Consider the following 15,551-nt stretch of genomic DNA (forward strand, 5'->3'; position numbering starts at 1 on the left):
TTAGCTGCCGAGATCTTACGAGATCGGAAGCATTGTAGGCGATTTGCTCACTGGCCACTAAACACCAACTGTGCGTACATATATATATTTCGTATAAGTTAATTAATTCACATTCATCAACAATGGCGCATTTCAAGAGATTTAACTCGTCGTCGACAATGTGCAGTCGACAAAGAGCAACGAGTCTATTGCAGAGCGCTTTTAATGGAGTGAGGAATTCTGCATCAGATAGATGGAGACACCGATAGACAAACACAGACAGATCGCGACAAACTCTCCCATACCCTAACTCACTCACTCACTGTCCCGTTCCCAAACTCTCCCATCTGCTAACTCTCCCATCTGCTAACTCTCCCATTTGCTAACTCTCCCACTCACCAAATCTACAGTAGCCTAACGCTCTCGTCTGCTAGATCTCCTGTGGTGCTTGGAGCGTGAGGGTCACCAGGACAGGGGAGAAGGCGAGGCACATGATCTCCCTGAGGAAGCAACCTTGAGCGTTAATGACAGAGTTCAACTCCAATTCTTGGTGCGGGATATCTGTGGCAGGCAATACATCAATGAGGAGAGAGAGAGAGAGAAATACAATGAACACACCAACAATCAGCTCGCTCGTTGGTTTATAATGAATATCAACAAATACCTCAATCGATTAACCATAATACCAATAAATACACCAACATATCAGCAAAGGATTGAACCAAGCAATGCATCGATTATTTACAAATCAACCGAAACAGTAATCAGTCCATCAATATTAAAACAGGTCCTTAACCAAACTTCACAACTAAAATAAAAAAAATCAATCAACTCAACCTTAATCCGATTAAATAATCAATAAATAAATAAATCAAGATAAATAATCAATAAACAAACTCGTCAATAAAGCAACTTTTCAATAAAAAAAATCCATGTTAGTACCAGATATATCTTTGAATTCATCCATCAATCGATCAAGGATTTAATCAATCAACATACAACGATTCAATAATCACACCAATTATCCAATGCAATAACAATAACAGCACAGTCAATCAATTACGATGACTAAATCATCACTCATGCGCGTTTTCAAATGTGCTTCTGCGGCCGTCTGGAACGCTTTTCCTTCCGATATTAGGAAGACACTGGAAGCTATGCACTTTGAAATCACCATATAGCAAATTTTTTGTGCTTTTTGCGTTTAGTTTTTAGCGCGGCTGGCTATGTAGGATGGAAAAGAAGTTGAACATGGTACATACATTTGGCCAATTAATAAAACAAACCAATCACTAAATTAATCAATTACTTAAAAACCAAGTAGACAACCAATGCACTAACCTATCAATCGATTACAATGCAATGAATCACACGTGCAAATCGTGTATACATTAACTATTAATATAACCTGCACTTGAAAGCCACAGCAAACGGTTTAGCACAAGGGAGTTGCGGCCGCCAATGAAACTCACAAAGCGCAGTGCGCTAACCGCTGCGCCACCGCTCGCTTCTCCGCTCATACGCACGTGTGTTACATTTCACTAAATGATGAAGACATTACTCTTCCTCATAGCGCAAATAACGCGTAAGGATTTTATACACAAACTACAGCTCATTATCCTATCTGCCGGGGGGTGGGGATGGTTTGAAAGGGGAGGGGGGGGGTGTTGAGCGACTGCGTGGTTGCAAAATAGGAGAGTGCGCGCGCGTGTGCGTGCATGTGCGTGTGTTTTTTCTTTAATGTTTTTTTTGTTTTAACTCGGGGACGCTATTGAATATTCAACCGCTGCCTTTCATTTCTCTGACAGTTATTGATTGGGAGGCATTTGCGGCCGTGTCGTGGGAGGCGGGCGGACTTGGAGGGGGGGTGGGGGTGCGGGAGGCTGTCTCACTGAATTAAGCCTCTCACTCGTGAACGGAGACGCGGAGCGAGCCCAAGGTAGAGTGTCTGTCGCGATGTGTACGGTGTATGTACATAGTGTGGGGAGCGGCGGCGCAACGGTTAGCGCGCTGCGCCACTACGAACACGGAGACCCGAGTTCGTTACCCGCTCACGGCCAACACCAGTGTGACGAGTATCTGAACCTGTCCTGGGCCTCCTCCTCTAGATCGACTCAGCCTCAATCGAATACCTGGTGCGGTGTGTAAAAACGTTGCTACGAGGGAGACAAAGGCGGCCGGGCAAGGTGCTGGCCACCCACCCCCTCGTGTGCCGTGTCGGCCTTCATAGGTGCTCGCTAACAGCACTTGACTCAACAGTCTGTTAAGGCTATACGGGGGATCTTTGTATTTGTTGAATAAGTGTGGGGAGCGGCGGCGCAGCGATTAGCGTGTTGCGCTACAACGAACCCGGCTACCCGTAGTCGATTCCCGCTCACGGCCAACACCAGTGACGATTATCTGAACCTTTTCTGGGCCTCCCCTAGGTCGGCTCAGCCTCAAATGTTTACCTGTCCGAGGTGTGTAAACATCGCCACTGGGGGAGACAAAGGCGCACAGACATGGCGCTGGGCACTAACCCTCTCGTATGCTGTGCCGGCCTTCATAGGTGCTCGCTCACAGCATTTGCCCTAACAGTCTGTCAAAGGCTATACGGGGGATCTTTGTCTTTGGTGTATATATGTACCGTACATATGAAACACATATACAACCTACGCTCCTGGCGAGATAAAGGTCAGGCGATCGTCCTCTAACATCATCGGGAGGGCATAGGAACGACGCTCACAACAACGAGCGCGAGGCAGCTAAAACGCAGCGAGTTGGCACAGTGGGGAGCACAGGTGGAGCATCTGCCGGTCATCGTTAGATATATTTAAGTCGGTATTTAAATCTCACCAATTAAACTGGCCTCGACCTACGAATTCTGGCCGTTTACCCTGGTTCTGATTATTTCCTGCTTTCCATACATGGCGCATTGGAATCTATGAATGAAATGCGCTTTAAAAATGCATACCTGTCAACCCCTTATCAGTGCCTACCTTATTACAGACCCATTCAGACCTTGTTGGTCACCCAGTGCCCTTAAAAATCCCAACGTTCATCCTACAAAGTCCCATCAGAAGGGAGACACAAAAATAAGACAAAAACACGTTTTTACTCAATTTCCCTGTACAAGAATATGGGTAAACCGTATGGGTTGAAAGGTATGCAAATATTATTTGGGTCTTTCGGTAAAGTCACGTAGAAAGAAAATAACAAAACCTATATACGTGACTTTACCGAAAGACCCAAAGAATATGAATTCCTGCAGTCACGAAAGCTTTAAGTCAAGGCATGTAAATTATTATGATCATCGCAGTCAATCCACCCACGACACCTGGGGGTCTGTCCCGTGACCTCCTACCAGCGAGCATTCGACGCCTCATGTGACGGCCTCAAATTGCAACAAGCCTGGCACAAGCGCTGCGGCGATGCTGCCATAGATGTGGTGGCGAATCTCGCCTGATGATGTTGTTGTTATTGGTGCCGATGCGATGTGGGGACCCGGTAGCGTCGTGATCGGCGCATTGCGCGACAAACCGGGCGACCGGAGTTTCAATTTCCAGCCACGGCCAACACCAGAAGAACCCATCTTGGGTCTTCTCCTAGGTCGACTCGGCCTTAATCGAGTACCATAGGTGCTCGCTCACAACACTTACCCCAATAGTCTCCTTAGACTATACGGGGGGGAGGACGTCTTTGTATTTTTGATCTATGCTGTAGCGTACAGCACAGGGGTCAGCAACCAAAATAACAAGAATTGACATTTTTTTCGAAATCCGGTAAAACACTCAATATTTCAAGAGCCGCAATGCGCACGTTGAACGCGAGACGGCCCTTCGTAAGCAGCGTCACGAAGCGGTCCTTAAAGGGCCGCGTGCGGCTACGGAGCAGCAGGCTGCCGACCCCTCCCGGGCATAACCCACGGGACATTGGCTGGAGCATTTGGCGTCGTGATTAGCAGCAGCACACTGCGCTCTAAACCAGGCGCCCTGTATTCGATTCCCGGCCACGGCTGACATTAGTGGCCAACGGGCGCCCCGTTTCGTTCATCTTCACCAAACGCGCACTAACCAGCGTGGTGAAGTATGGTCAAACAAACCTCCACGGCCGTCGGAGGTGTGCGAGAGAACCTTAATCGCGTCGCAGTGGCTTCTGCCTTGATAAGTCACCGTTGTCAATTGAACCGTGAGCTGGGAATCCAGACGTCACGTCGATGTTTGCAGAGCACAGAAATGCAACAATCGTTATAAGTGAGCAGTCGATCGGCGCCTAGATATATCCGATGTTGTTAAAACGATAAACATAAACATCGCTAAACGTTTGGAGGAAGTCGCGAAGCGGTAATCTTAGGAAACGAAGGCATTGGGTTGGTACCCGTGAACGTACAAACCGCACGGCGGCTCGAGTTACCGCGTGGTGGTGGTAGTGGTAAACGTGGCCTCGTTCCTCAGTTAAAAGGCGCAGGCCCCCTGCAATTGTTCGCTCACGCCACCGCCGGTGGAAAGGCCTCCAACTAGACGGATGACTCAGAGGGTATTTTGTCTCCTCTTCCATACTGAGCACACGCCTCGGTATAAGTGGGCGTACCCACACTTTACCCCACCACAGTTTCTCGACCCGCCGATCGAGTAACTGTGGAAGTTACCAATGTATACGTAGCTGCTGCTGCTGGGTGCACAAAGGCGGTGGTGGTGGTGGCGCGTGAGGATTTAAGATGTTTGCCCCGATGTTTCAGCTGCCGCCCCGGGAGATCGAACCGACCTCTGGATTGAACGTCCGGTGTCCTCATGATCAACCCACCACTGGCAGCTTGCCATCGTTTTTCAGTTATAAAGGTAAACACGCTTTGTTTATTTCTACAAATGTCTGTGTGCAGCAAACCGATATATAAAGCAAGGTGAGAGGGGGGGTAACCGGTTTTTTTTATGCGGTTACCGGTAATACAAAAAGTTTGTTTTATAAATTATCTGGAGTCACGTGGTGTGTACCATGCCCGCGTGTCGGCTACGGAGTCACGTGGTGCTCTGCAATAATAAGGTACAGCACTGCATATACGATACACAATGCTAGTAATTGCTAATGTGCATACACGCAAGAATACGTGAACATTAAGTTAAATATCCTTGTGTACATGGAATGTTCACAGTGTATGTACGTACGAAGGATACGTATGGTCCCGTAGTATAGTATAGCGGCACATAACGCCTATACATATAGGCAGATTAAGTGGTTACACACATACCATGCACAATTGTGTACGCGTACACAATTACCTACACAAAATGCCTTTCTCGACGAACATAACACAGTACACGGGTACAGTGCATGCTATATGGTACATATACAATATGCTACATAGGTGTATACGTATACACGCTTGACTATGCGTATCTCTGTAATTCAATACTATAGTGTGATCATTGTATAGTGTGATTATTGTATCGTGTGATTATTGTAGCGGTGGCCATACTTCCATGGGTGGGTGGACAAATGTTGACAAAGATAATGATTATTTAAATTACTGGATGTTATATTGTTTGAATATGCGCGTGTGCTTAAACGCACATCGACTATTGCACCTGCAGAGACTAAACGGCCCGCGACTTGCTGATGAAAGCCAGAGCAGTCGAAACCGATCAGGGAAACCTGCAGCGTCAACAAACTTTGCTTGACGACATCGGTTCGAAAGGCCCATCGGCTGATAAGAGCAAAATTTTCATTCTTATATGGAAATGAAAGCACATCTGTCAAGTTGTACGTCTTTATTTGCCTGTATATTTGCTAATTACCTGATTTATAATCCGATTGTAATCACCCAAGAGAGCGCATAATTGATTTTGCGAAACGGTACGCTTCCCGATAATAAAAAAAAACGCATGCAACATCTAGTCTAAGTATATTCCGATGCGTGTCTAAATATGTAGCGCACTTTATATACCAGAAATACTCATTACGCATGCGTTTAAACATGTGCACGTTCATATTTAAACATTACTATACACAAAGTACGTACAGTATATACAAACAGTATAAACATATCTCTAGATCTGGTAAATATATTCCGAAATATATACCTAACATATTCTGCATGTAAATGGATGAATCCGATGAGCTATAAAGCTCTTTTTTTTGCACAGATTTCAAGCAGGGTGGGTGTCAGCGACTGACAACAAATCATGCAAAAAAAACCGATAGGAGTGCAAAGTAGGGAAAGGGGAAGCAAGTCACTGAAAATAAATACATCTTAAGTATGAGTACTATATCGTGGCATCTATCCCGAGATAGTGGACCATGGCTTATGATGTTTAAGCAGAGGATGTAACGGCTACAAATGTCGAACAGCGGACACCATGTGAATTTAAACGGCCGTGGGCCATGGAATGTAATATTAAAACGTTAATTATCAACAACTACAATAGTATACACAGATGTGTATTAAATACTGCATGTGTAATTCGTATATTATGCAGATACCTACTATAAAGAATACTTATATATTGTTACATATATGTGTGTATGTGTGTGCATGATCATTCGCGTGATAGATGGGCCCGTACAGGAATGGCAGTATCCGTGTTTTTGTACGAGACATCAACCTTCATATATATGGTTTTAAATTATAGACTCTACACATATGTAATAGGCAATCTTTAAACATGGTCTCGAAGAACACATCATTAGCCGCATGCATACATTATAATATTGTATATATTACACATGTGTATGCAGTATAAAAAAGCCAAAGATCCCCCGTATAAATATTACAGACTGTTGGGGCAAGGGCTGTTATATCGAGCACCGATGGAAGACCGGAACGACACACCAAGGGGTGGGATGGCCAGTATCACGCCTGTCCGCCTTTGTCTCCCCAACCCTGATTTTTTTTTATTTTCCACACCGCATGGAGTACTCAATTAAGGCTGAGTCGACATAGGGGTGGCCCAGTGCCGGTTCATATATTCGTAAAAGCGATGTTGGCTGTGCTCGGGAGTCGAACTCGGCTCGCTGGGGTCGTCGTGCATTGCGCTAATCACTGCGCCATCGCTCCCCCTCCTCACACACACATAACACACGTGAAATGATTCTGTTTTGTTTAAATTCCCACTCGTAAAATATAAGACGTTTCCGACCTGATTCTCAGCCGATGTACAAAGCAGTCACTATGCCCCGAGGGAGGCGTGGTGGCGCAGTGGTTAGCGCATCGCTATTGGCAATAGCTGAAAGTTACTATTGACTACAGCCAATCATTTATAAAAACGAAAGATGTGTAATAAATAGTGTCCACGATAACGACGATGATGCCTGGGGGTAGTGTTAGTTTATATTGTGGTGTTGATTGAAAATGGTTTAAGCGACGGTAATAAGGATGAAATTGGAATTAATGTTGATAGTGATGATAATTAAACGTGGTAGTTTGTACGATGATGTCGATTGCGAATAACGAACACAACGGTGACACCATTGGATAGCAAATCCGCTCGCTAAATAACTCCACACGTGCCTATGCACATGTAGCAGCATCTACAATATAAATAGCTACACTACAAAAATATAACAAACAGCATTAAGCGAGCGGCTTGCAGACGTGTTAATTCAACCAACAACGATTACCCTAACGACTCGCCACGCGGTTATCTTTGTCTAAATTGGGAGCAAGCGGGCAGGCGAGGCGAGGCGAGGGGGGAGACGAGGTGGGGGGAGAGACGAAGGGGGGGGGGGCAGGAAGCGTGGTCGCCCGCCGTCATCCCGTCCCGCTCACATTATTTTAACAATTTCGACCGCCTTTGATCGCCCGCAGAAGGTCAAGTGCCTCATTAATTGCCGAGTGACTTCCCCATCGCATGCGCGCGCACACATACATATAATAATAAAACTCTCCCAACGCGTGGGGCGGGAGGGTGGGTGCATGTGGAGGGAGGAGGAGGATGAAGACAATGCATGGTTGAACACTCACTCACACATATATACACACGCCAAGGCAAAGATCCCCCGTATAGCCTTGTCGAGCGGCCAGGAAAAGTGATGCTAGCAGCGAGCACCTATGAAGATCGGCAGGGCGCACGATGTAGTGGTGTGGTGTGGTTATCACCACGCCTGACCGCCTCTCTCTCTCTCTCCCACATTTTGAAGTTTACAGCCCCACATCAGGTAGCCGTGTCCTGCATAAGGCTGAGTTGACAGAAGAGAAACGCGGAACCCGCCACGTTAGCCTTGGGCGGGAATCGAACGTGCGTCTCCACAGGATTCGGTGCGCTAACCACTTACACTATCGCCCCACAGAAATACACACCTACACACACACGCGCGCGCAAAAGTAATGCAATTAAATAAACTGTAGCCAGCGCAAGCGAGCGCAGCGACGCCCCTGTACGACTCGCCATTATATCAGCTCTTTAGTGGAGTCGGCGCAACACACACTTAAAATGGAATTACAGTCCAGCGAAGGAGCTAATCTTCTGGCTCCAAGGAATGCGTTTAAAATGATTAACATTCCGAAACCCGCTAAATCTTAACTGCTGGCTAATTCAGCGCGCTCACCGCGCGAGGCGCGGTCCCTGCTCTTAATTACGTTTTTTACTTCACTCGTCTCGAACATCCGCGGCGGGCGCTTGAAGAGAAGGAAGAAGGGGGGGTCGGGGTGCCACGGAGGCGTTGGCGGGGGGGGAGATCGAGAGTTGAAAGAGAAATGCGTGCACGGGATTCAGTGAACGGTGGTCTCACCACGGGCGAGCGGTCGGCGCTCTGTTGCGAGCGGTTTGCGCTACGAACCTGTATACCCCAGTTCGATTCCCGCTCACGGCCAACACCGGTGACGATTATCTGACCCGGTCCTGGGCCTCCCCTAGGTCGACTCAGCCTCAAATGCGTTCGTGGTGCGGCGCGTAAACATCGCCACTGGAGAGGCAAAGGCGGTCGGGCGTGATGCTGGACACCCACCCCATAGTGTGCCATGCCAGTCTACATCGGTGCTCACTAACAACACTTGCCCCAACAGTCTGTTAAGGCTATACGGGGGATATTTGTCTTTGATGGTGTTTGTGCCGGGCGTGGTGCTGGCCACCCACCCTCTCGTGTGCCGTTCCGGCTTTCATAGGTGCTCACTAACAGCACTTTCCCCAACAGTGTGTTAAGGCTATCGGAGGGTCTTTGTCTTTATGGTATTCGTGCGTGTGTGGGGGAAAACTCGTGTCTGTGTGTGCAAGTGAGATTGTGTGTCTGTGTGTGTGAGAGGGAGCTTGTGCGTGTGAGAGAGACAGATTGCGAGCTAGAAATATTGGTTGTAGCACCGCTGGTGGTGTCTGCGTGAGAGATTGTGTCTGTGAGGTTGTGCGTCTGCCGGAAACTGTGTGCGTGCATGAGAAAGATGGTGTGCGTGCGTGCGATAGTGTGTGTGTGTGAGAGATTGTGTGTGTGATTGTCTTTGTGAGACTGCGTTAATGTGTGTGCACGCGCGATTTTACGTGGTGAGAGTTGGAGTGCGTGCGTGTGTGTATGCGAGTGTTTGTGTACGAGGTTGTATCTGTGTAAGTGGTGGCAAGCAATGTGGTGGAATAGTGCGCCGCGCTGCAAACTCGGAGCTCGATTCTCGCTCACTGCCATATCCCAACGGGTCTACGGGCCTCCCCTAGGTCGACTCGGCCTTAAACCAGTACCTGCTGCCGTGTGTATAAGGACCCGTAATCTACGTTGCTGTGCCCGCACGTCGCAATTCAACCCTTCCCCTCACATCCGCAGGCCATGCATCTTTCACCGGGGGTGGGTTGGGCAGCGAGCAAATGTTTAAAAACAGGAGGGAGAGGGAGGTTCTCAGAGGACAGTGGCAGGGGTATCCTGATGATCCCGTGCAGCGACACCACTTTAAATGAGTTGCGTGCCCGTGTTGTGTATTCGTGCGTGATGGCCTTCCTTTCATAGGCGCTCGATAACGGCACTTGCCCCAGAAACCTGTGTTCGACTATGCAGGGGGTGGGTACAGTATTTGGAGGGTCAGCAATGCAACAATTGATCGGTCACGTGTATGAACTCAAGTCGGGATATATGAATCGCCTGTGTGAATCATACGTACGCAGAATGTCCCGTTTGTCTGTGATCAAATTACACGGAAGCTAAGCAGGTTTAAGCCTCAATGGTGTTTGGATGGGTGACCACAATTGGCAGATACTGTGGGGCTGAGAGCCAGCAGAGGGTAGTGCATACACATAATCAATTGCTATACTGTATTTACATGCTCCCTACCGTCACCAACCTGAAGTGACCAGCGCGGTGAAGTGTGGTCAAATAACCCCCGCAAACCACGTGTGTTGTCGGGACGACCTCATCCGGCAGTGGATTGACATCAATGGCTGTACTTGTACCAATAGAGATGGCAAACCTTGACAGGTACCACGTTCTTGACTTGGCCAATTCGAGTGATTTACAAAGTGGTGGCCTATTTTCAGCAACAGCGGAGATGGAGCGACGGAATCGGGTCGTGTGCAGACACTCGGTGGATTATTACATCGTAAGAGATGGGGACAGCTTGAGAAGGCCTTAATCCAACAGTGAATTGATCATGGCTGCTGCTGATGATGACGACCTCTTCACATGAGTATGCCAAGAGATGGATGTCGTTGATGCCACCACAACTGGGCATCGCTTCCTTCTGCTAGATCTCGTTAGCCGGTGGGAAGGTCGCAGACACCCAGACCTACAAAGTCTGAGCTAATTCACTTCAGTCACTGACCGAAGTGACTGAGCTGTGTGTTAATGCGTATCTCACCAAAGGTACTTGGAAGTCTCATTCGGCCCTCATTAATGAAGATGTTCCTCAACTACACCAGCCTTATCTCCCAGTCATCCCACCCTCTCATTCTCTCTTTGATCGCCCTTGTGTGAGAGGGTACTTTTAAAGTATTTTGACCCCAGCCCCCCATAGGAAGTATTCTTACCCCGAGGTCCAAATTTTATGCGGTCGGAATACGATCTCACTTCCTCACGCCCGTGCACTTAGCCCAGCTGGGATATGAAATCCACTACAGGGGCTGGGGGGGGGGTCACGGCCTTGCGGTCGTGGAAGACGACTCAAGAGTGGTGATGGCGCCCCCTGCAGAGGAATCCAAACCCTGCAGTAACACCCATTCGTTCGTGGAGGGTGAGGCGACAGACGAGGTAAAGTAGGAAAAATTACCAAGTTTACTTAAAATAGCTTATCGCTGCATAACGTATAGGCTGATAAATTTTCCCGCACATCCCATTAGCACGTTTGGTTACGTACGGTGCGACAGAGACGGGCAAAAGGAGCTACATGGATGATTGCATCATGTGATTATCTGCCCCGATGCTTTCACAATATCATAATAGAAATGTATTGTTAAACGTTTCGCTCTATATTTAATGGTCTCGCGATGCAACAATCCATATAGCTCCTGCACACAAGCTTATTACGTCGCTCCGTCTCCACAGTGGCTCGCCTCAGCAGTGACACTCCGACGTTCGCCTCGACCACCATTTGCCACCGTGTAAAACAGGCGGCTTTTCCAGTCTAATTTTTAGCCACTAAGTTAACAACAACAACTCTAAGCCTGTTGCCAGCGAAAAATCACTCACCAATTGCTCCAAGTTTTATCCAAGGTGTTCATCGCTAGAGAAACGTATCGTCTCAGTTCACTCATCATCGTCATCATCAGCAGCAGCTACGTTCTGTCCACTGCTGGATGAAGGCCTGCCAAGCCGCCACTGTGTCTCGTGGTCCTGCAATGCAACATTTAATCGAGCTCCTGCACTAGAGCTGAACTCACCGTTTCTTTTAACAAATTAGTTGGTGGTGTAATAGTAGGTTTTTACCCTTTTAAACTGGTACAAAACTGACATCTTTATTAAAGGCATCATGTTTGCAATAACCACAACACAAGTAGTCAAAAAACCAAACAAAAAGATGCAACTCTGATAATTATAATAATATGCACTATCCTTGAAGTTGATTGGTCCACACCCGAGACGGCTTTCTTTAGAGCCTAGTTGGTGGTGCTGCTGCGTTGGCAGTGGTGCACAAGCACAATGAACAAAACAACTCAACACATTTGTCAATAACACTGCCTTTAAATAAAATAAAATAAAAATTCACAGGCGACTTGTCGGGCAATATCCCATCCTCAAAATAACTTTTACTGTTTCTTTTCCCGGTCGATGTCCTCTCAGGCATGTTCCCTTCATTGGTTGCCACTCCACCACGATTCTCGACCACCGACGATCATTCTTAGCAATGCGTCCTGCCAAAGCCTACTTGCTTTTCTGAAGTGTATTTTTGGGGGTTTTGTCGGTAAAGTCACGTAGGTAAAAAATTTAATAAAAATAAATTAAATCACGACGTTTCGGAGGCAACACAAGCTTCCGTCTTCAGGTAGAACCGTCACAGCAAAATTACTGTATCACAGCAAAATTACTGTATCAACAGAAATCACAGCAAAATTACTGTATCAAGTGAAGAGAGCTCCAAGAGACACGAGACGATGCCACCTGAAGACAGAAGCTTGTGTTGCCTCCGAAACGTCGTGATTTAATTTATTTTTATTTTTTACCTACGTGACTTTTACCGAAAAAAACAAAGAGTATGGACCCTTTCAGTCACGAAAACTTCAACTCTAGAATTAATGTATACGATGTCTCAATCCTGCGTATATGTTGTCTTTTTTTTAACGATCAGAGGAAACAAGAAGATGCTCGGTGTAGTCGGCACTTTGCTTCGTTCATCATTTAGTTTTTTTAATGCTTTCCGTATATGTTGTCTAATCTATGTCTCCCTCTTCCTGTCTCTCACTGTCATTTCATACTTACACCTCTGCATGTGTTTTTCTGCACAATCTTTCAAGTTTTGTTCTTTCACTTTTTGTTCAGCGAATCATCAACGACTAAAATAAACGACAAGTAAGCTTACGACATTTATTATCCACTTGTCACGGTAAATTTTTGGTAGTACGAATGCATTTTTTACGAGAGGCTATTTCATCATGTTATGTTTAGCAAGCGACACTTTGCTGATGAGACTCAGGAAGTCAAAGCTAGCACACTATTTGCCTGCTTAAACAAATACTGCTGGAAAGCCCATATACTGATTGACGAAAATATATTTTCTTCAATTTAATTTCTACTTGATGAAACAGACCATTAATGTATACGTGGCCGAGTGGTCTGTTAATCTATTAAGTTTAAAACGGCCTTTTTGTGTACGCTACACTATTCTCATTTTAATTAAAATCTCTTCATATGACGTTCGCACAAGAGGCACAGCAACCATAAATTACTGTGAGCGGGGGAAAAATAATCGTGCTTTCGGATGTGGAATAAATTACCCTTAAAAGCCGGCAACGCGCTCAATGACCCGTTCCAACTGCGACCCGAAAATGTTATATAAATCGGCGACTTTACACGGGTTCGGAGTTCATTTAGACATTTACAACTCGCGATGGGTTGAACGTGAGGTTACTCCAGCGATAATAACAGCGGAATCTTCCATTATTAATGAACCGTAAAGGCACGTGAAGCGAAACGGCCTCACGACAAACCCCGTTTTACGCTTTCTGTATGCCTATAAGCAAGGCGCATGTATATTTTAAACAAATTAATTATTCATTGCATAAGGAAAAGCTGTGGTTGTTTTAACCAGACGATGACATCTTTAGCCTCCGTTGTACCGCGGCGGCCTGTTCATACGTTCTCCGCAGTGCTCCACTTTACATTCTCGCACATATATCAACGCGGAGCGGAAAGGCAAAGGCACTCCTAATGTACAAAGCCTCATTGTGGCCTCGCTGTTCACAGTCTAAATTGCATGGGGCCTGCCTGTGTATAGAGCCTTTTAAACCCATAAATAAAGGCCCTAATTTACCATTTGTGTTTTGTTGTTGTTTTTTTTTGTTGTTACACTCCTTCACAGTCCCAGCCGGCCGCCCTAGGATTTGTTGTGAGCCACCACCCCCCACCCCTCTTTTATTTAAGATTAAGGGCAGCTGCCACCACTACCAAGGGCTGCATGAGAGTGGTCCTTGGCAGGAGCTGGGCTGAGTGGCCATTCCTCACCAGACCCTGCTAACCGCAAACAGAGGCCACCACTGTGAGGCTGGGGCGAAGGGCCGGACGGAACCAGCTAACTTTGGCAGCGAACGGCCCCGTAAGTCGACTTTCCATCCCCGGGTTTTCAAAAGGAAAGCACAGAAAATTTGTTACTGTTTTGACCTTCTGTTTTACAATATGTTTCAAGTGCCTTTTTGTTTCTCAACGATGTTGTTTATATACATTTTTTTCAGCTGTGTTGTAAGATATCTTGGCTAGTTCGGCGCGTTACCATGGCGTGATGTCCCCGTGTCTGCCTCGTGCATTCGCGAGTAACGTTGCAGTGGCAGATTTTCACAAATTTTGTTTGTCGAAACAAATGAAGGCCCTTTTCACGTGTTGTCGTAGGTTCCTTCATCGTCTGATTTTTTTTTAGCAAAAATAACAATGAGACAGACATGTCTTGACAAAAACAGCCGAAACAAAAGGCCTTCACGATTTGCTAAGTTTTTGGTCAAACCAGAAAAATAGGAAGAGTTCTTTTTTAGTAATTGGATAAAAAATATTTACATATCCAGGTGCTCCAAATTTGCATGATTATGGCGAACCATCACACATTTTCTTCCTTATTTAGGCCAGGTCCCCACCTCCCTATGGTTCTGTGCCTAGGTCTACTCCAGTCTATCAGTGACTTGGAAAATATTCAGTGAGAAATAGAGCTCTGGGAATATATTAAGAGCAAAAGTCACGCACTATTAAAAAACTAAATCTGGCCCATAACACCTGTCCCTCCGTATACCTGCTTAGCAAACGCCTAGCCTAGCAAACGTCTAGCCTAGCAAATAACATGGAATCTGATGTTGAAAGATATACAGCAGCAGTGGCAGCAGCAAAAATAGCCGACTGTTTATGGTGTTAACTCTTTGGAGCGCCCATACAAATGTTAAACAGGTCATAAACATAGGTGGAACGGAAAGTCCACTGCCCATCACCCCCCTACAATCTCTCCAGACTGATTTTAAAGTCCCTTTGGCTCATTGAACGAAGCTTTTACTGTGAAGAAAAGTAAATGGGGTTGGGCAGGACACGACGTGAGAAATAGATGATGGTCGCTACGTAAGACTAACGACGGAGTAGCAACCCGTAGGAGGGAACGGGAACGTGCCCCCAATGAAATCGGCTCGTGTGCGGGTATTGGATGGATTGTTAGATTACAGGACTGTGAGAGATGGTGGCAGCTTGGAGAGGGCTTCATCCAACAGTGGTTTCATCATAGCTGAGTATGATGATGAACGAAGCTTCGAACTCGGCCTGGGACACACCGCACTCTCTAATAACATTTTAAGTGGGTTCAGGGACAACTAAACTATTCATGCAGACTTGTTGAATTTTTACGTGTTTAAAACTCCAGCAATCCGCATGGAATTTTCAGGCAGTTTCAATTAATTTGAGTGTCAACGTCCAGCGATGCAATGATTAATATTGATGCTTAACCTCACAATGCATGTATCAAATCACGTGTGCAAGAGTATGTTTTTAGATGAGTGTATGTTCCAATTTGG

General features: G+C 46.3%; 1 protein-coding gene across 1 annotated transcript in view; it reads right to left on the reverse strand.

Annotated features, from left to right (window-relative positions):
- Positions 1 to 409: 409 nt before the first annotated feature.
- FBXO47 (F-box protein 47) overlaps positions 410 to 15,551 on the reverse strand; it is a 29,854-nt gene continuing 14,712 nt past the window's right edge. Inside the window, exon 10 of the mRNA XM_078858822.1 lies at positions 410 to 540. Coding sequence (XP_078714948.1) covers positions 410 to 540 — 131 coding nt within the window. The remainder of the gene's footprint in view (positions 541 to 15,551) is intronic.

Source organism: Lampetra fluviatilis, chromosome 8, assembly GCF_964198595.1.
Source record: "Lampetra fluviatilis chromosome 8, kcLamFluv1.1, whole genome shotgun sequence".
Lineage (NCBI taxonomy): Eukaryota > Metazoa > Chordata > Hyperoartia > Petromyzontiformes > Petromyzontidae > Lampetra > Lampetra fluviatilis.